The sequence below is a fragment of the Heteronotia binoei genome, chromosome 15 (genome assembly GCF_032191835.1).
Source record: "Heteronotia binoei isolate CCM8104 ecotype False Entrance Well chromosome 15, APGP_CSIRO_Hbin_v1, whole genome shotgun sequence".
Classification (NCBI taxonomy): Eukaryota; Metazoa; Chordata; class Lepidosauria; order Squamata; family Gekkonidae; genus Heteronotia; species Heteronotia binoei.
The window spans coordinates 61681870-61702092 of record NC_083237.1 but is presented as its reverse complement, the minus strand read 5'-3'; the positions used below and the strand labels follow the sequence as shown (position 1 = coordinate 61702092).

At 49.0% G+C, this 20223-nt stretch overlaps 2 protein-coding genes across 3 annotated transcripts in view; both read left to right on the top strand.

Annotated features, from left to right (window-relative positions):
- Positions 1–20223, top strand: part of ACLY (ATP citrate lyase) — a 150891-nt gene that overhangs the window by 111606 nt on the left and 19062 nt on the right. The window lies entirely within an intron of this gene.
- KLHL11 (kelch like family member 11) lies at positions 515–7690 on the top strand. The gene is made up of 2 exons (XM_060255604.1): positions 515–999; positions 2219–7690. Exons 1-2 carry the CDS (start codon positions 515–517, stop codon positions 3798–3800), a joined length of 2067 nt encoding a protein of 688 aa, XP_060111587.1. The 3' UTR covers positions 3801–7690.

Here is a 20223-nt window from a genome sequence, read left to right as displayed (position 1 = left end):
CTATTTGCCTGGACCCTTTTTAGTGGGAGATGCCGGGGATTGAACCTGGGACCTCTTGCTTCCCAAGCAGATGCTCTGCCACTGAGCCACCGTCCCTCCCCTGACTGGCAGTGGCTCTCCAGGGTCTCAAGCGGAGGTTTTTACACCTATTTGCCTGGATCCTTTTTTGGGGATGCCGGGGATTGAACCTGGGACCTCCTGCTTCCCAAGCAGCGGCTCTGCCACTGAGCCACCGTCCCTCCCTGTTAAGAAGCGCCGCTCGCGGGCAGGGGCTTCGGAGGGACCAGCGCTGAGCAAACCCCAGAAACGCCCCGAGGAGGCTCCCAGCGCCTCGCCGAGTGAAGCCAGCAGGAGCCCAACCGCCGCTTGAGAACCGTTGCCCGGCAACGGCCGCTGCCTTAGGTTCGGCGCCGGACGTCCTCTCCGCGCTCCCTCTCTATGGTGACGCCGGTGACGTATTTAAGCGTCGGGCGGGGGGGGGAGGGAGGCGGCCGAGTTTCTGAGGGGAAGCGAGATGGCGGCGGCGAGAGGCGGCGACGCGGACTCCGGCGGCAGCAGCGGCGGCCCGGAAGCCGCCCCCCCCGGGCTGGAGGGCGACGCGGAGGCGGACTCGGAGGTGTTCTCGTGCGGGGCGCACTGCGCGGAGCTGGCCTGGCGGCAGAACGAGCAGCGGCGGTTGGGCCTCTTCTGTGACGTCACGCTGGCCTTCGGCGGGGGCGGGGCCGAGGAGGGGGGCGGGGGCGGGGGCGGGGCCTGCTCGCCCCCCCCGCGGGAGTTCCGCGCCCACCGCTCCGTCCTGGCCGCCGCCACCGAGTACTTCGCGCCCCTGCTCTCGGGAGACTTCGCCGAGTCCCGCTCGGGCCGCGTGGAGCTGCGCAAATGGAGCTCGGGCGCGGGGCCCGACCCGGAGACGGTGGAGGCCGTCATCACCTTCATGTACACGGGCCGCGTCCGCGTCAGCCCCGGCAACGTCCACGAGGTCCTCGAGCTGGCCGACAGGTGAGCCAGGGAGGGAGGGGCTTGGGGGAAAGGGGGCCCGTGACCCAGTAGGGTGCTGAGGCCACGGGTGTCAAACTCATTTGTTACGAGCAGGGCCTTTTTTTTGCAGAAAAAGCCGAGCAGGAGCTCATTTGCATATTAGGCCACGCACCTTGATATCGCCATTGTTTAGCTTTGGGCATTCTTTTTGGGAAAAGCCCAGCAGAAGCTCATTTGCATGTTTGGCCACACCTCCTGGCATCGCCATTGCTTAGCGTTGATTTTTTTTTGTGGGAAAAGCCCAGCAGAAGCTCATTTGCATCTTAGGCCACACCTCTGTGCATCGTCATTGCTTAGCGTTGATTTGGGGGGGGGAAGTCCAGCAGAAGCTCATTTGCATATTAGGCCACACCTCCTGGCAGCGCCATTGCTTAGCGTTGATTTTTTTGTGGGAAAAGTCCAGCAGAAGCTCATTTGCATGTTAGGCCACACCTCCTTGCATCGCCATTGCTTAGCGTTGATTTTTTGTGTGGGAAAAGCCCAGCAGAAGCTCATTTGCATATTAGGCCACACCTCTTGGCATCGCCATTGCTTAGCATTGATTTTTTGTGTGGGAAAAGCCCAGCAGAAGCTCATTTGCATGTTAGGCCACACCTTGCATCGCCATTGCTTAGCGTTGCTTTTTTTGTGGGAAAAGCCCAGCAGAAGCTCATTTGCATATTAGGCCACACCTCCTGGCATCGCCATTGCTTAGCGTTGATTTTTTTTGTGGGAAAAGCCCAGCAGAAGCTCATTTGCATTTTAGGCCACACCTCCTTGCATCGCCATTGTTTAGAGTTGATTTTTTTTGTGTGTGGGGGGGAAGCCCAGCAGAAGCTTATTTGCATATTAGGCCACACCCCCTGATGCCAAGCCCGTCGGAACTGTTCCTGCTCAAAAAAAGGCCCTGGTTATGAGGGCCAGAAGTGACATATATGAAGCCTAGTTTGGCTACGCCGTGCTGCACCATATGTACCTATTTAAGATTAGGTAGCGGAGATATACACTTTATAAAGGACACAAGCAAACACATACACACACACACATATATATATATATTAAAACTTACAAACATGCTTAACACTCGTTGGTCTTAAAGATGCATTCTTTGTATTTCTCCCATGGGATCCAGGGAACTGGGCAAAGGAAACTCTGGCTCTTTCCTTCCTTCGCCTGATTCTAAGCTTTGTTTATGTTGCAGATTTTTATTGACACGTTTGAAAGAGTTTTGTGAAGACTTTCTCAAGAAGAAGCTGAGTCTCTCCAACTCTGTGGCTATACACAGCTTGGCTCACATGTACTCCTTAAACCAGCTGGCTCTCAAAGCTGCAGATATGATCAGGAGGAACTTCTACAAAGTAATCCAAGACGAGGAATTCTACACTCTTCCATTCCACCTCATCAGGGACTGGCTTTCAGACTTTGAAATCACGGTGGACTCCGAAGAAGTTCTTTTTGAGATGGTCTTAAAGTGGGTTCAGCGGAATCCTGACGAAAGAGAGAAGTACTTTGGCGAGCTCTTTAAACTGCTGCGGCTGCCTCAGATGAAACCCACTTACTTGACCCGCCATGTCAAATCCGAGAGGCTAGTATCAAGCAATGAGGCTTGCCTCCAGCTTGTGTCAGAAGCAGTGGAAAGCCACGCTCTCAGGGCTGAGAACTTGCAGTTAGGTCCTTTTCAACAGGTCTCCTCACCTGTAGCTTTGTTGCCTCGTTTTGGGCAAAACATGGATGTTATTCTGGTCATTGGAGGCGTATCTGAGGGAGGGGACTACTTGAGTGAGTGTGTGGGGTATTTCATTGACGAAGATAGATGGGTGAATTTGCCGCACATACACAATCACCTCGATGGGCATGCTGTGGTGGTGACAGAATCCTACGTTTATGTGGCAGGCTCCATGGAGCCTGGCTTTGCCAAGACTGTAGAAAGGTACAACCCAAATCGAAACGTGTGGGAGCAGGTTTCCAATCTGACAACTAGGAAGCATTCCTTCGGCCTCACGGAGGTAAAAGGCAACCTGTACAGCATTGGTGGCCATGGGAACTTTATACCCGGCTTTAAAGATGTAGCGGTCTATCATCCAGACCAAGACAAGTGGCAGAATTTGGAGTCGGCGCCGAAGATACTTCGGGATGTCAAGGTGATCACTATAGAGGACCGGTTTGTTTATATGGCTGCCCGCACGCCGGTGGACGGAGATAGCGAAGACGGCTTGAGGGCTGTGATCGTCCAATACGATGCGGACACGAGACAGTGGCAGGATGCCGAATCGCTGCCGCACCTTGACAATTATTGCAGCTTCCAGATGGCTGTGGCCAACACTAACTTTTATCACACCGCCTCGTGTTGTCCCCGAAGCTACCCCGTGGATCACGAAGAGGCCAAGCGGAAGATTTCGGGCCAGGTGTCCGACGACATTCTGGAAAGCTTGCCCCCGGAGGTCCTCAGCATCGAAGGGGCAGCCGTGTGCTATTACAAAGATGACGTGTTCATCATAGGTGGGTGGAAGAACAGCGATGACATAGACAAGCAGTATAGGAAAGAGGCTTACCGCTACTGTTCCGAGAGGAAGCGCTGGCTGCTGCTCCCTCCCATGCCCCAGCCGCGCTGTCGAGCCACAGCTTGTCACGTGAGAATCCCTTTCCGGTCCTTGCACGGTACCCAGCGATACCCAATGCCACAAAACTTAATGTGGCAGAAGGACCAGATGCGGCAGATGCAGGAGATAAACCGCCATACCTTTAGCTTGAGGAGGATGCCGCGGTCTCAGATAGAGTGCTAACTTGAATAAATAAGAGTAGGAGAAAGGCCTGTTTGCGTTGCCATGTGGTCCCTTAACAGTCACCTTAAACCATTTGGGCAAACCACTGAGTTATTAAAGGAGGTTCACTTTTTGGGTGTTGAATAGCTTGCCAGGATTGTCAGCACCACAGGGGGAAACTGATGTATGTGATGGGTTGCACGTACCAGACTGCTGGAATCTTTTAACCCCCCCCCCCCCTCCCTGTTAAAAATGCAATGTAGAACAAAAGCCAGAAAAAGGACTGTCTATAAAGAGAAAGTCCAGTTCTAGCACAGGCCCTTCCCCCCCCCCCTTTTCCAGGATCATTTCCTGCATAGGTCCATTTAATCCAGTGAGGTGAAAGAATTTTCCTGTTGCTTGGGGCTGGTTTCACCTCTGTTAAGCGTTCATATAGTTTGTTTAGCAGAAGTTTCTTCTTAATTTAACACATGCATATTGTGGGAAATCTCATACTACCACTCCAGGCTTTCTTTTTTTTTTAAAGCATTTGTTTTATTCCTTTCTGCATCTAGTATGAATCTGCTTAATTTTTTGGCACTTGGAGCCATGTGCAATAGTTAAAACTATGAGTAAAGCACAATCTCTTGCTAGATAAATGTCTGAATGTTGTCTTTTATAAATGTTTTATAGTTGTACTTATCTAGCGATATTAAGAGTTTACTTAAAGGTTATTAATGGAAATGGAATTTTAACAATTGGTTCGTCCTCGGTCCTATGCTGGATGGTTCAGAGGTTTTACTTTAGGGATCTGCTGTAATTTTTGGGAAGCTTCTCTTACTACTTTGGAGTAAGTCCATTGACCTCAGTGAAATGGATGTTATGTAAATGGTTCGTGGCCTTAAAAGAAATGAGTGAAGAGACCAAATAGATCAGCTCCACAAACCCGAATTCACAATCTGAAAACTGTGGGTTAAGCAATGCAGGGAGAAAGCTGAATGAACTTCTAGAAAATAGGAGTATGTATTGGGCGGTGGGGGTGAGTGCATGTGATTTTAGACAGGTAAGCCAGTAAATCTGTTAATGAAAGATTTCTGCCCAGCCTGCCTTTGACAATCAATCTTTTTGCCTTCATGATATGCCATTTCAGTTTGGAGTGGAACAATTTCAGCATGGTTATAGGGGGGTTTTTTACAGTAAAGGTTACTGTCTTTTCAGTGTCTTATTTTTTGTCACCAGAGAAGTGAATTGAACAATTGTAAAGCAGACATTTCTGAGAATAGTAGATGTAACCTGTTGCTTTCCCCCTCCCTTCAAAAAGCAAAATTCTGGCTTTCTGAAGGGTACTGTTGATTTGAAAAAAAAGATGAAAGCAAGTTAAAAAAAAGTCTTAGTTGGGAACTTCAGAACATTCTTCCTCAGCCAGGCAAAACACATGGTAAGGAGGCCTGTGAAATGTAGAATTCTGTACTAGCAACTGATGTTGCAAAACACTACATTTTTTTTTCTTTTGTGTTGATTTGTTAATTTTCTCCCTTGGGATCTGTATATAGCGATGTTCTTCTGACAAAATGCATAGCTGTCCAAGGCAGTTGTGTTGCTGAGGAACCATTTTCTCTTTGCCCTTCCTCCCACAAATATACTTTGGTAGAGTTCTTGGGATCACACAAGTTTATTTTATCTAGTAAGAGCCACCGAAGGGAAGTAGTCATAGCAACCAAGGGGGAAACCTTTATTTTGGATCAGGTCCTGACTGAAGAAGCCATGTGGCTTTTCTGAGATGGAATACTTAGAATAAAATCAGCCTCTCTTGGCATAGTTAAGAAGAGCTTTCTATGAATGGTCCAAGTTATTTCACCTCCACCCCCCTTTAACTGGTCCAGCTTTATTGATGGGAGAAAGAGAACTTGATGTGGAAAATCTGCAACTGTCCAAGAACGGTATGAAAGTTAATGGCGACGTCATTGCTTGAATGGCAGACAGCAGTGTCTTAAATTTTTGAAAGTGTTCAGCAAACCGGCCTTTCAGAAAAACAAAAGATCTTTCTATTTTTGTTCAAATACAGGTTCCTCACTAGTAACAGTTTACAAAAGGCCCAAAATGTTACAAATGGGGGGAATCAAACAAATCTGCAGTTATTATGAGACAGAAAGAAGCAAGTAAAAGTGGTTGCAGCAGCTGTCGCTTTATAATAATAATTTAAAATTCAGAAGAAAAGAATTGTGTTGCTTCAATTCCTGTTTAAAGTATAGAGATTGACCTCAACTTAGTGGTGTGTTTTTAACAAATTGTCTTTGGGTTCAGTGTACAAAAGGAAAGGGAGCCATTTATAGGTAAGATTCTCCATACCTTTCAATTGGGACAATATTTTATGTAGCACTATAATTTCACAGTTCTTGGAGGACCAGGTTGAAATAGTATGTAGGGTTTTTTCCTCACTGTCCCCCAAGGTGAGTTTGTAAAGTCTTGCCAGCTGGAGGAATCTGTTTACTGTGTATAAGCCAAAAATATTGTTTTAGCTTAAAAGGGGGATTGAGTATCTTATTTTTTTTGAATATGGTATTTAATTAGGTTCCAAAAATGGTGACTTTTTGTACAGAGCCACTGCGTCCGTTTGCCCAAATTTTCTTCAACATGGACAGGGATATCCTTTGCAGCCTTTTGGGGTAAAATACCATTGCATTAACATTTTAAAATAAATTGCCCTTATATTCATAGAAGCAGAAGAGGCAGGTGGGCTAGATCCTATATGAGACCATACATTGGAATCCGCAAGGAAGCAAATGTCTCTTCCTCGTTTATATGCAAAACTGGGAGCCATGTGCCAAGAATGTCCTTAATAGTCTGTATAGAGTAGATGGCGTTTAACGTGAATGAATCATCTTCTCAAACTATATTTACCTCCCTGGTTATTTGCTTTTAAGTATTTGGGTTGTTTCTGAAATGTTATAGCTTTGGAAACTATATACATTTGCAACCAGGGGATTTGATCCGATGGAGGCTTTTCCTTTGTTTTGTTTTAACAATACTACCCCTTTTTGCAGTTGCATGACATCTTCTTTGTAGATTACATATCTTCCAAATAGAAAAAGAACCTTGGTCTTTGCCTGGAAGGGAACGGTCTTGTCCCCAGATGGTTTGGAGATAGGACCGGAGTTATTTTATTCTTGCCATCTATCCCAGATTTTGAGAGTAACCTTTAAAAGGGAATTGTTTAATGTATCTTTTTGATGATGCTTATTTTGCAACTTTTTTTTGTTTTGAGAGAGAAATGGTATCTTAAGGATTGTCTATTCTTGTTTTCCAATTTAGCCAGAAGCCTTAATTCTTGTCTCTGGTAACGGGGTAAGTCTTTCAATTGCATGGGTGTGCAGAGGTTTCTTGACTTGCATTTCTTCCCCTAATACCACCTTGTGCTGGATTTTTCAAAATAGTTTGGTTCGAAAGTAGTGTACATTAAATAACCGTGGCTGTAAAAGTCAGATGAATGCCACTTAGTTAAAAAGAAGTCACAAATCAAATTCCAAGCAGTATCTGTTTGTTTGGTGTCTCAGTATAGTTTGTGTTCCAGCCAATTATCCTATGGTGAAGGTGGGTGCTTTGCAAGGCCAACATTAACCTGTTGAAAATGGATGGATGTAGGTGAGAGTTAAAAATGACATTCCAAAGTGACAGAGCTTGAATGAATGTATGGATTTAATTTTATGTCACTTTGTATTGTGATAGTTGGGGCCCTGTGTGTGTATATATATATTTGCTTGATGTCTCTCTTCTCTTTACCACCACACAATGTAACAACCTGCTTTCCTTAGAGAAAATGCCTAATTTTGTAATAACTTATCCCCAATGGATCACACCGCAGATTATCTATTATACGCAGGCTGGCTGTTTGCCTGTTCAGCTAGCAAAATTAAAATCTGAAATGACACTGATGTTGGCTTGTAATTGCTTAATGTCCTTTCCTTCTCCCAAGTAACTCCACTTCTAACTTGGACACCAAGATACAGTGTTTAGCTAGCAGCTCGTGTCGTTCTCCCTAGAAGATGAGACTATTAAGTCTCATTTGAAAAAAGATTATCCGCAGCTTCTCTGCTTGTCACCTGGAGGGGAGATTTCCTTTGATCCAGAACTGAATCCATGGAAGAACTTTTAGCCACATCACTCTGCACGGGGGCCTCTATTCAGGTATGCTCACTTGGGGTCTATTCTTAGACTAGGAATCTTCCTTTCTGTCGAGAGCCACCTTCATCATTGGCCCTATCTACAGTCTCACCAGCTTTCTTTGTCATCTGGTAATTCAGGGTAGTATTAAAAACAGTGCTGGGGGGGGAGGATTGATTTTTGGTGAGCGGCCAACCCAGCAAGCACAATATTACTAAAACGTTCGCCAAATCGTTCTCTGTGCCTACCAGTCCTGAGCTCGTGGACAAGCTTTGAATTGAAAATAAAATTTAGTTCACACCAGCTGTCATGATCACCCGTCTTGATCGATTTGTTCAAGCGGAAGACGATGGCTGGCAAGACATCTCTGCTCAGCAAGAAGTCGAGTCCCCCAGTGCATCTGAGCAGGGCATCTGGTTCTCGCCAAGGCCCTTGTACCTGGTTTGTCTGCCCTGCTCAAAGGTGCTGCCTAGCAAAGGGTGCATGGGCAAGCAGGTGACGCAGAGCAACCAGACTCCATGGTAAATCTCTCACCCCAAGCCAGGCCTGTGAAAAGTGCTGCACATACCATCAGCAGAGCTGCTGAGCCAGCGAATTACACGAGGTTCTTGCCCTACAGGCACAAATGTGGAAAGCTTATGATTGCTTTTCCAAAGTTGTCAGAATTCCTGTTAAGTCTCAATGAAATCTCAGAACTAAGCAACATTCTTCTGGGGGAAGAGTGACCAGAAATAAATTTTTAATGCAGGCGTTGCCCTACGTGCGTCTGCAGCTAAAAAGCAACACAAGTTTTGAGACCTTTCAACAGCTGTTACCTGGCCCGTGGTGGAGAATGCGAATCGTCGGCAGTATGCACAAATGTGTAAATGTTGACTGCTGGTAACGTTTTTGTACAAGCTAACTGGCAACCTTCGCTTTTTAAGAAACGACTCCTGTCATCTCAGATATTACTCGTGGCTGCCAATCGCTCATAGTATACAACCCTGCCACGCCACAAGTAGAGTCAAGCGCTGGGCTTTCTTAATATAAATTTTGCCTGTTTGTTAGGTCACTAACCCCATCTTCATTCTGAGTGCCTCTCATACACAGCTCTCGTTGGTGCACGTGGAAGTCTTGCCTCTGTTCAATCACATCACTGCTAGATGAAACGAAGCACTTGATAGAAGTAGCATTGAAAGGCATTGCTGTTTAGTTGTCACCTGGTGAAGGGTAATATCAAAAAGGCCATTCAACTTCTGCCATTCCCATCTGGGTTGGGGGGGAGGGGAGTTGGCATCCCTAGGCCGCAACCCAAAGCAAGTCCAGCCGAAATCAGTGGAGTGTGAAAAACATGGTTAGGATTTGGCCGCTCGTCATAGGAGTCCTGCTTCTAGCTGAATACTTCAGCATTGCAGTCGACGGATTGCAGGGCGCACAGATGTACCAGCTGACTGCCATCCCAACTTTAAAAAGCTGTCCCGATCCTCTGCTACAATGCATGTTTTGCACATTCGTGAAATGGGATGAATTTTTGACAATGCCTGCACTGACGTTATTCCAAGCGTAGTAGTGTTTGTCGGTTACATAGATTAGCATATAACCTGTCCGTTGCAAGATACAAGTGCTTTAGTCTTTGTGTGTGTCCCCAGCTAGGCTTGCCCTTTGCCATTAAAAGCAGCAGCTGATGTCGTGTCCGTCAGGTCACCTCTGCTGCTCACGTGGCCGCAAACATCTGTTGGGTAAAGCTTGCAGCAGCAAGAGCACAGATGATCAAAAAAGATGTAAAAACGACCAGAGCTCGCAACGTTGTCCCGTGGGCTGTTTCAGCACGCCAGCGGTGCATTAGCCAGCCGTCTTGCAGTGACATTCAGCTGAACCGGTATGGTGCACGTCGGCCTCAGCTTTCTGCCTCTTCCTTTCCCAATAACAGACATTTGCCAGTAAGGCAGCATCCCAGTTATGTGGCACTTGGCCATTACAACGCCTTCCCTCCCCTAAATCCCAACGGGGTGATACGAATGTAGCAGTAATTTAGGTGGTAACCCTAATGATTTCTCAGGGGTCAGGGAACTTGAAAGGCAGCGCACGCTTTCTTCCCCCATCTGCTGCTCGCTGAGTACAGCTGCATCAGCTTCATTGGCTGAAATGCAGAAGTCCCCCCCTTCGAGTAGAGAGTGTGGTTTTTTTTTAAAAGCCAGGGATGTCCACAAAAGTCTTGTTAAAATGTTTGCAACCAATATATGCTGTACTAAGACTCTGTAACACTAAATATGATTCCAATAAACCTGTTATTTCTCTATTGCTGTTTCCGTGGGTGCCTCTGTTCTACTCAAAGCGGATGCATTTTACATCACACAACCTTTATTGCCATGACAAGACGGATAACGATAGAGTCCGTGGTCAAAAAGAACATCTCCTCTTGGAAGCATGGTAAAATAATTTTGCTACGGGTTCAGTGGTTTCACTCATGTTTGAGCCAAATAGGACTTTTTTTTTTGAGCAGGAAAACAGTTCCAGCTGGCTTGGCATCGGGCTGTGGCCTAACGTGCAAATGAGTTTTCCCTGGGCTTTTTCTACAAAAAAAAGCCGTTAATAGTGAAAAGATCTTACGGTCCTCAAATGAACAGCGGCTGCAAAAAGGGCTTTTAAAAAACAGCATGAAGATCATCATAGAATTTACAATTCAGAAGAACATGGCGATTATCCTCTTATCATTCATCGCACATGGCCACAGCCTAGCAGTACAGAATTTTCCTAAATCTCCCATATAACACCATAGAAGGGAGAAACATGCATATTTTTGACCATTATTTTAGCATGTGACTAATCAGTTTGGGAATATTAGTGCATTAAGGCACATTAATTTACTATGGTGTCCACCAGCACCCATTCTGGTGCCCACCAAGGTGTTTTTAGAAAGTGGGCAAGCAAGGCTTTTGACTGGCAATTGCAGATTTAATTGGCTGTGTAGGATTTTTTAAAAGCTGCTTACCACAGCATTTAAAGTCCAATGGCAGAACAGCAAAATTAACAAATTGAGCAAACCTTCGATCTGGGTGGCATGAGCGTGAGAAGCCAATAAAACAATAACGTCAAAATGTGAGAATGTCTGTTAATCACACTATTATAAGCCTGGGCCAAAACGAGGGCATTTCTTTCTCAGTTTTCCCCACCCAACTTTTTTACCTTTAGCATGTAACGTACATATAGTCTGCTCAATTGGTTAATTTTACTATTCTGCCATTGGATTTTAAATTTGTACCATTTTGCATTCTACACCACCGCTTATCAGCTATATGTAGCGCTGCTCACTGTACCTGATTCCTCGTCTGAAGAAGTGGGCCTGCACACGAAAGCTTGTATTCTGAATAAAACTTTGTTGGTCTTAAAATATGAAACTTGACTCCTACTTTGTTCTAATAATTTATGCAGTAGCTCACCACTTTAATGCCAGTAGCTCACAAAGTAGAATTTTTGCTCACAAGACTGCAGCTTAGAGGGAACACTGGTCGTGTCCTAAATGTGGGGGGGGGTTTTGCCTTGCATTCCTCCAGGGGTGGGGAGCTGCCCATAACGAGATTGCGATGGGTAGCCATGTTAGACTGTCTGTAGCAGTGTGTGGGAGTAGGCCAAGTAAGCAGCCTCCTGGGGCATCACTTGTCCTAGCGGTGCTACCAGGTGCCCCTTCTCACGCGCAGCATGGAAAGCAGGCTTCATGGAGGGCAGATGCTGCCCAGCCAGTTTCGCATTCCCCCAGGTCTGTTACAGACCCGGGAAACGCAAAAGCAGACAATGCTTGCACAGTGCGTACCTTGGAGCCCGGCAAGGATAAATTAACCAACTGTCAAAGCTGAAGAAGAGCCAATTACAGTTTCTAAACATTGGCTCCTGTTGATGTCTGCTGCCCCTCATCCTTCCTGCTCTGCGTTAGCAGAGCCACGGGGTGGGAGCCACAGCTCAGTGGCCGAGCATCTTTCCCGCATGCGCAAGGTCTTGTCCCTGCCACCTCCAGCTAAAAGGATCAAGTAGTATTCTCACAATTTTTATTGCTTGATCTCACAGGGTTTTTTTTAAAGAAATCAAATTTAAAATAAATTGCAAATTAAAGATGTACATAGTTTCAGGTTCCTTCATTTCTCCTACAAGTCTCCGTTTTTCATTATTTTTGGGGGGGGGCGCTAGTGGGCAGCTCGCCTAGGGCACGAAAAGCCCTAGCACCAGCTCTGGTGGCAGCAGAAAAGAGCCAGAGTCCAGGGGCACCTGAAAGGCTCACAAAATTTGTGGCAGGGGAGGAGCTGCTATGAGTCACCGCAAGCCACGGGTTCTGTTAGTCCTTAAGGGGCGAGCAATGACTCAGGAAACCTAATCCCCTGCCACAAAAAAGAGGACTTTGTGAGGCTTGAAAGTGAGCCAGTTTGGTGTAGTGGTTAAGTGTGTGGACTCTTATCTGGGAGAACTGGGTTTGATTCCCCACTCCTCCACTTGCACCTGATAGCATGGCATTGGGTCAGCCATAGCTCTGGCAGAGGTTGTCCTTGAAAGGGCAGCTGCTGTGAGAGCCCTCTCCAGCCCCACCCACCTCACAGGGTGTCTGTTGTGGGGGAGGAAGGTAAAGGAGATGGTGAGCTGCTCTGAGACTCTTCGGAGTGGAGGGCGGGATATAAATCCAATATCTTCATCTACCTCACAGGGTGTCTGTTTGTGGGGGAAAGGAGACAGGACAGGAAAGGAGATTGTGAGCCACTCTGAGACTCTTCGGAGTGGAGGGCGGGATATAAATCCAATATCTTCATCTACCTCACAGGGTGTCTGTTGTGGGGGAGGACAGGAAAGGAGATTGTGAGCCGCTCTGAGACTCTTCGGAGTGGAGGGCGGGATATGAATCCAATATCTTCATCTACCTCACAGGGTGTCTGTTGTGGGGGAGGAAGGGAAAGGAGATTGTGAGCCGCTCTGAGACTCTTCGGAGTGGAGGGCGGGATATGAATCCAATATCTTCATCTACCTCACAGGGTGTCTGTCGTGGGGGAGGAAGGTAAAGGAGATTGTGAGCCGCTCTGAGACTCTTCGAAGTGGAGGGCGGGATATGAATCCAATATCTTCATCTACCTCACAGGGTGTCTGTTGTGGGGGAGGACAGGAAAGGAGATTGTGAGCCGCTCTGAGACTCTTCGGAGTGGAGGGCGGGATATAAATCCAATATCTTCATCTACCTCACAGGGTGTCTGTTGTGGGGGAGGAAGGGAAAGGAGATTGTGAGCCGCTCTGAGACTCTTCGGAGTGGAGGGCGGGATATAAATCCAATATCTTCATCTACCTCACAGGGTGTCTGTCGTGGGGGAGGAAGGTAAAGGAGATTGTGAGCCGCTCTGAGACTCTTCGGAGTGGAGGGCGGGATATGAATCCAATATCTTCATCTACCTCACAGGGTGTCTGTCGTGGGGGAGGAAGGTAAAGGAGATTGTGAGCCGCTCTGAGACTCTTCGAAGTGGAGGGCGGGATATGAATCCAATATCTTCATCTACCTCACAGGGTGTCTGTTTGGGGGAGGACAGGAAAGGAGATTGTGAGCCGCTCTGAGACTCTTCGGAGTGGAGGGCGGGATATGAATACAATATCTTCATCTACCTCACAGGGTGTCTGTTGTGGGGGAGGAAGGGAAAGGAGATTGTGAGCCGCTCTGAGACTCTTCGGAGTGGAGGACGGGATATAAGTCCAATATCTTCATCTTCTTCTGGACTCTTGCTCTGTTCTACTGCAAGAAGAAGCCAGGCTGTCTCTCTTCCCAAGAATTTATTTATTTTATTCCATTTCTATCCCGCCTTCCCCACCGAGGTGGGCTCAGGGCGGCTTACATAGACATGCATGAGTGGTGTGACATTAAAACCATAAAACGTGAGTAACATAAAACATAAAATACATTAAAAAATATTTTGGTGCTATGATAAGTTTTCAAATTTATAATTCTTTGTAAAGCAGATCTTAAGTTGTCCTCTCCACAGCCGCTATACAGCAGATTGTAAGGGGTGGTTCATATGTTGCCTAGAACTTGTGGCCAACAGCCTGGTTCACAAATGCCTGGTGGAAGAGTGCCATCTTACAGGCCCTGCAGAACTGTATGAGCTCTTGCAGGGCCCTGACCTCTTCTGGCAACTCATTCCACCAGCGTGGAGCCACTACAGAGAAGGCTCTGGCTCTAGTCATGAGCCTGGCCTCCTTAGGGCCGGGGATTGTAAGTAGATTTTGTGATCCAGACTGAAGTGCTCTCCGGGGAAAGGCGGTCCCAAAGGTGTGCAGGCCTTTGGCCATACAGGGCCTTAAAGGTGAGAATCAACACCTTGAAACGAACCCAGCATGCAATAGGGAAATTAAATTGGGGAGGGACGGTGGCTCAGTGGTAGAGCATCTGCTTGGGAAGCAGAAGGTCCCAGGTTCAATCCCTGGCATCTCCAAAAAAGGGTCCAGGCAAATAGGTGTGAAAAACCTCAGCTTGAGACCTTGGAGAGCCGCTGCCAGTCTGAGAAGACAATACTGACTTTGATGGACCAAAGGTCTGATTCAGTATAAGGCAGCTTCATATGTTCAAACACTGCCAGAATGGGAGGCTGGGAAGGGCCACTTATCAGTAGTCAGCAGGCAACCAACCCCACCCAGGGAAGCAGGGGGGAGTGGGCATCGTATGTTTTTTTTTGAAGGGCAGGAAGAGTGGAGGCTCACCAAATAAGAGATGCGAACCTCCAGGTCGGGGCAGGATTAAACCCTGTGGAGGCCCCTAGGCAGTTGAAATCTCAGGAGGGGGCTGTTTTTTTGAGATAGAGACACCAAATTTGCCGCGTAGCATCCAGTGCTTCTCCCTGAAATGCCAGCCAAGTTTGAAAAAGATTGGACCGGGAGGTCCAATTCTATGAGCACCAAAAGAAGGTTCCCCTATTATTTCCAATGGAGGGAAGACATTTAAAGGTGTGCGGTCCCTTTAAATGTGATGGCCAGAGCTCCCTTTGGAGTTCAATTATCCTTGTCACAACCTCGCTACTGGCTCCACCCCTCAGAGTCCCCAGATATTTCTTGAGTTGGGACTTGGCAATCCAACTCTCCTATCTCCCACAGGTGGCCTGGAAGGGGGGGGGAACTAGGTAGCCTTATCGAGTTGCCAAGTCCAATTCAAGAAATATCTGGGGACTTGGGGGGTGGAGCCAGCAGCAAGGTCGTGACAAGCATCATTGAATTCCAAATAGAATTCTGGCCATCACATTTAAAGGGACCATGCTCCTTTTAAACGCCTTCCCTCCATTGGAAATCATGAAGGATAGGGGCACCTGCTTTTGGGCCTCACAGAATTGGATCCCCTGGTCCAATCCTTTTGAAACTTGGAGGGTCTTTTGAGGAGAGGCACTGGATGCTATGCTGCAAAATCAGTGTGTCTACCTCAAAAAACAGGCTCCCCCAGATACCCACAGATTAATTCTCCATTATCCCCTATGGGAGACGGTCTCCATAGGGAATAATGGCGTGCCCAGCAGGCATTCCTCCCCCCCCCGCGCTTTCTGATGACCCTGGGGGAGGGGGAGGGCCTCCAAACCGGGGGATCCCCTGCCCCCACCTGGGGATTGGCAACCCTACAGCCTTAGCGCAGACCTCCCCCAAGGAATCGGCTTCGATCCGGATTCCCAGCAGCAGCGGAGGAGGCGGCGCCTGCTGCGAGCGAAGGCCGGCCTGCCCTGCAGAAGGAAGGCGGCCTTGCTCTCGGGGCTCCGCGCTGCGCTCCTTCCTTTTCCTGCTCTTTGCTGCCAGCCGGGCCAAGGAGATCATGGTGAGCGCCTGGAGAAGCGGGGAGCGGAGGGGAGTCCGGGCAGGGGGGGCTGCTGGGTGGGAGGCTTTTGCAACCGGGCAGGGGGGGCTGCTGGGTGGGAGGCTTTTGCAACCGGGCAGGGGGGGCTGCTGGGTGGGAGGCTTTTGCAACCGGGCAGGGGGGGCTCTTGGGGTGAGGGAGGCTTTTGCAACCGGGCAGGGGGGGCTGCTGGGTGGGAGGCTTTTGCAACCGGGCAGGGGGGGCTCTTGGGGTGAGGGAGGCTTTTGCAACCGGGCAGGGGGGGCTGCTGGGTGGGAGGCTTTTGCACCCGGGCAGGGGGGCTCTTGGGGTGAGGGAGGCTTTTGCAACCAGGCAGGGGAGGCTGCTGGGTGGGAGGCTTTTGCAACCGGGCAGGGGGGGCTCTTGGGGTGAGAGAGGTTTTTGCAACCGGGCAGGGGGGGGCTCTTGGGGTGAGGGAGGCTTTTGCAACCGGGCAGGGGGGGCTGCTGGGTGGGAGGCTTTTGCACCCGGGCAGGGGGGCTCTTGGGGTGAGGGAGGCTTTTGCAACCAGGCAGGGGGGGCTCTTGGGGTGAGGGAGGCTTTTGCAACCGGGCAGGAGGGGCTGCTGGGGTGGGGGAGGCTTTTGCACCCGGGCAGGGGGGGCTGCTGGGTGGGAGGCTTTTGCAACCGGGCAGGGGGGGGCTCTTGGGGTGAGGGAGGCTTTTGCAATGGGGGGGGGCGCACAACACAGGGCGCTTTGGAGAAAACGGAAGGCCTCAACGCCGTTCTGACTTGCTTGCAGCCGTCTCCCTGCCCAAAAGTTCCCCCCAGGCTCGTGCCTTTGCTCTCCTGGATCGTGGCCGTAGGGCAGAGGGGGTTTTTTTGGGGGGGGGGAGCGGCTGGGATCTGCTTCCAAAGGCCACCCCCCCCCCGGGTTGAGAGGTGCTTGGAAGGGGGGCAGCTGGGCCTGGCCAGGGGTGGGGGAGATAGAGGATTGAGGCGGATTGGTTTTAGAGGCTGTGGGGGGGGGGGCTTTCTGAAAAGCAGAGGGGGGCAGCGTCAAGAAAAATCAGACAAGAGGCAGGGAACAGCCGCCTTTTCCAGGGATCCTTTGAGGTGGCGTAGACCCCAAAGGAGATCCCTCTTCCAGAGCATCCATTTTTCTGTAATGGAGAGAAGAGTTGGAAGGCTGGGAGATCTTCAGCTTCCACCTCTTTGACTAAGAGGGCCATCCTGGGTGGAGATGAGCCCTTGAACATTACATATGCTCAGTGGTCCTTTTGTAGAAAAATAGGTGGTGGGGCTTCTTAGCGTAGCTCCTTAGCATATGCCGCAACCCCCCCCCCCCGCCAAAAGCAACCTGATGCAAGAAAAGAGAGCCCCGGGTGAGCGAGGCCTGCTTGGGCTGGCTAGAGATCCAGCCAGCCCAAGCAGGCCTCGCTCGCCTGGGGCTCTCCTTGGCCGCCCCACCCCCGGTCAAAAGGCCAGTAAACTACCTGCGAGGCACAATCACATAAGAAGTGGAAAAAGGGTGGCATGGGCTTCTCCAAGGGTTAATGAGGGCTGCTGGGGGCGTGGCAAAGCCCCCTGGCTGGCCGGCTGCCTGCTCTCCTAATCCAGGGATTGTTATGCAGCTGCACCTGCTGTTCAATGGACAAGGTAGATAGGGAGGAGGAGGGGGAACCCTCAGAAAGGTTCAGGAGCTGTGCTCCTGTGAGCTCCTACGGAATCTGAGGCCTGCATATTGCTAAACCCACTCTCACTGAGTATAGCTATACATCCACAGTATTCCAATGTATTTCTCTTTTAGAATAGTGTGTCAGAATAATTGTTTGGTATTGACATTCTCAAATAAGGGATATCGGCTGTTTATCTCAGTATGTATACTTAACCCATTTTCATTTTATGCATTCTTTTTTTCTCATGGCAAACTTGAATGACGTTTATAATGCATACTGGCGGGACGGTGGCTCAGTGGTAGAGCATCTGCTTGGTAAGCAGAAGGTCCCAGGTTCAATCCCTGGCATCTCCAACTAAAAAGGGTCCAGGCAAGTAGGCGTGAAAAACCTCAACTGGAGACCCTGGAGAGCCATGAATGGGGCTGTGGCTCAGTGGCTGAGCATCTGCTTGGTAAGCAGAAGGTCCTAGGCTCAATCCCCGGCATCTCCAACTAAAAAGGATCCAGGCAAGTAGGCGTGAAAAACCTCAACTGGAGAGCCATGAATGGGGCTGTGGCTCAGTGGCTGAGCATCTGCTTGGTAAGCAGAAGGTCCTAGGCTCAATCCTGAGCCACTTGTGGGAAGGGCGGGATATAAATCCTAAATAAATAAAAAATAAATAAATCCCCGGCATCTCCAACTAAAAAGGGTCCAGGCAAGTAGGCGGGAAAAACCTCAACTGGAGACCCTGGAGAGCCATGAATGGGGCTGTGGCTCAGTGGCTGAGCATCTGCTTGGTAAGCAGAAGGTCCTAGGCTCAATCCCCGGCATCTCCAACTAAAAAGGGTCCAGGCAAGTAGGCCTGAAAAACCTCAACTGGAGACCCTGGAGAGCCGCTGCCAGTCTGAGTAGACAAGACAGACTTGGATGGACCCAGGCTCTGATTTACTAGAAGGCAGCTTCATAGGTTCATATGAATGATGTTAAAAGTAAATTAGGTGGACTAGAACATCACTAGGAAATACATGTCCTTTTGATTTACCTAGACTCCCATTAACAGCAATTAACAAGGCAACCTTTATTATCTTTTCTGGCCATCCACACCAAATGTTTTTCCAATTTATTACACTATTTTGCCATTCGATCCTAACGTTGTATCAGCTAACACTCTTAACCCACCAACCACATATATTTCAGCCCACTGTACTCTGTCCCCTCGCCTGAAGAAGTCTGCATGCATACGAAAGCTTACATTCTGAATAAAACTTTGTTGGTCTTAGTGCTACTGGACTCCTACTTTATCCAGGGAGATCTGTTCAACCTGGCAAGAAAAATGAGAAGAACTGGGGAGGGGGGAGAGGACTGAGGGTCTGGGGGAGAACATCTGAGGGGTTTAACGCCAACGTCAAGGGCAGAAGGCTGGTGTGGCATAGTAGTTAAGACTGTCGTACTGGTATCTGGGAGACCCAGGTCCGAATCCGCATTCATGTCATAGAAGCTTGCTGGGCGACTGTGGGCAAGCCGTACACTTTCTCAGCCTGTCCCACCTCACAGGGTTGTGGTGAGGGGAGGGGAACGATGTATGCCTCTTTGGGTCCCTGCTGGGGAGAAAGATGGGATGCAAATTAAGTCAATAAATAAAATAAATAATTAGGGTCATATACGCTCAGCCACACTGGCCTGTGAAGCCAGATTTCACGGCTGCTTTCCCAGTGGCAATGTGTCCCCTTGCTCATGTATTGTGTGGCTTGTTTTCTGTCTCTTATGTCATTATTAAGAGCTAGAGAAAGGTATAGAAAGCCAGTTTGGTGTAGTGGTTAAGTGCACAGACTCTTATCTGGGAGAACCGGGTTTGATTCCCCACTTCTCCACTTGCACCTGCTGGAATGGCCTTGGGCCAGCCATAGCTCCGGCAGAGGTTGTCCTTTAAAGGGCAGCTGCTGGGAGAGCCCTCTCCAGCCCCACCCACCTCACAGGGCGTCTGTTGTGGGGGAGGAAGGGAAAGGAGATTGTGAGCCACTCTGAGACTCTTCAGAGTGGAGGGTGGGATATAAATCCAATATCTTCATCTACCTCACAGGGTGTCTGTTGTGGGGGAGGAAGGGAAAGGAGATTGTGAGCCGCTCTGAGACTCTTCGGAGTGGAGGGCGGGATATAAATCCAATATCTTCATCTACCTCACAGGGCGTCTGTTGTGGAGGAGGAAGGGAAAGGAGATTGTGAGCCGCTCTGAGACTCTTCGGAGTGGAGGGCGGGATATAAATCCAATATCTTCATCTACCTCACAGGGTGTCTGTTGTGGGGGAGGAAGGTAAAGGAGATTGTGAGCCGCTCTGAGACTCTTCGGAGTGGAGGGCGGGATATAAATCCAATATCTTCATCTACCTCACAGGGTGTCTGTTGTGGGGGAGGAAGGTAAAGGAGATTGTGAGCCGCTCTGAGACTCTTGGGAGTGGAGGGCGGGATATAAATCCAATATCTTCATCTACCTCACAGGGTGTCTGTTGTGGGGGAGGAAGGTAAAGGAGATTGTGAGCCGCTCTGAGACTCTTGGGAGTGGAGGGCGGGATATAAATCCAATATCTTCATCTACCTCACAGGGTGTCTGTTGTGGGGAGGAAGGGAAAGGAGATTGTGAGCTGCTCTGAGACTCTTCAGAGTGGAGGGCGGGATATAAATCCAATATCTTCATCTACCTCACAGGGTGTCTGTTGTGGGGAGGAAGGGAAAGGAGATTGTGAGCCGCTCTGAGACTCTTCAGAGTGGAGGGCGGGATATAAATCCAATATCTTCATCTACCTCACAGGGTGTCTGTTGTGGGGGGGGAAGGTAAAGGAGATTGGGGCCCCTCTGAGACTCTTCGGAGTGGAGGGCGGGA

What these genes read in the sequence shown, in the direction of transcription:
- KLHL11 (XM_060255604.1), top strand. Translation starts at nt 515, where the DNA reads ATGGCGGCGGCGAGAGGCGGCGACGCGGACTCCGGCGGCAGCAGCGGC. An exon ending in GTCCTCGAGCTGGCCGACAG is followed by an intron (nt 1,000 to 2,218) that starts GTGAGCCAGGGA and finishes TTTATGTTGCAG; the next exon opens with ATTTTTATTGACACGTTTGA.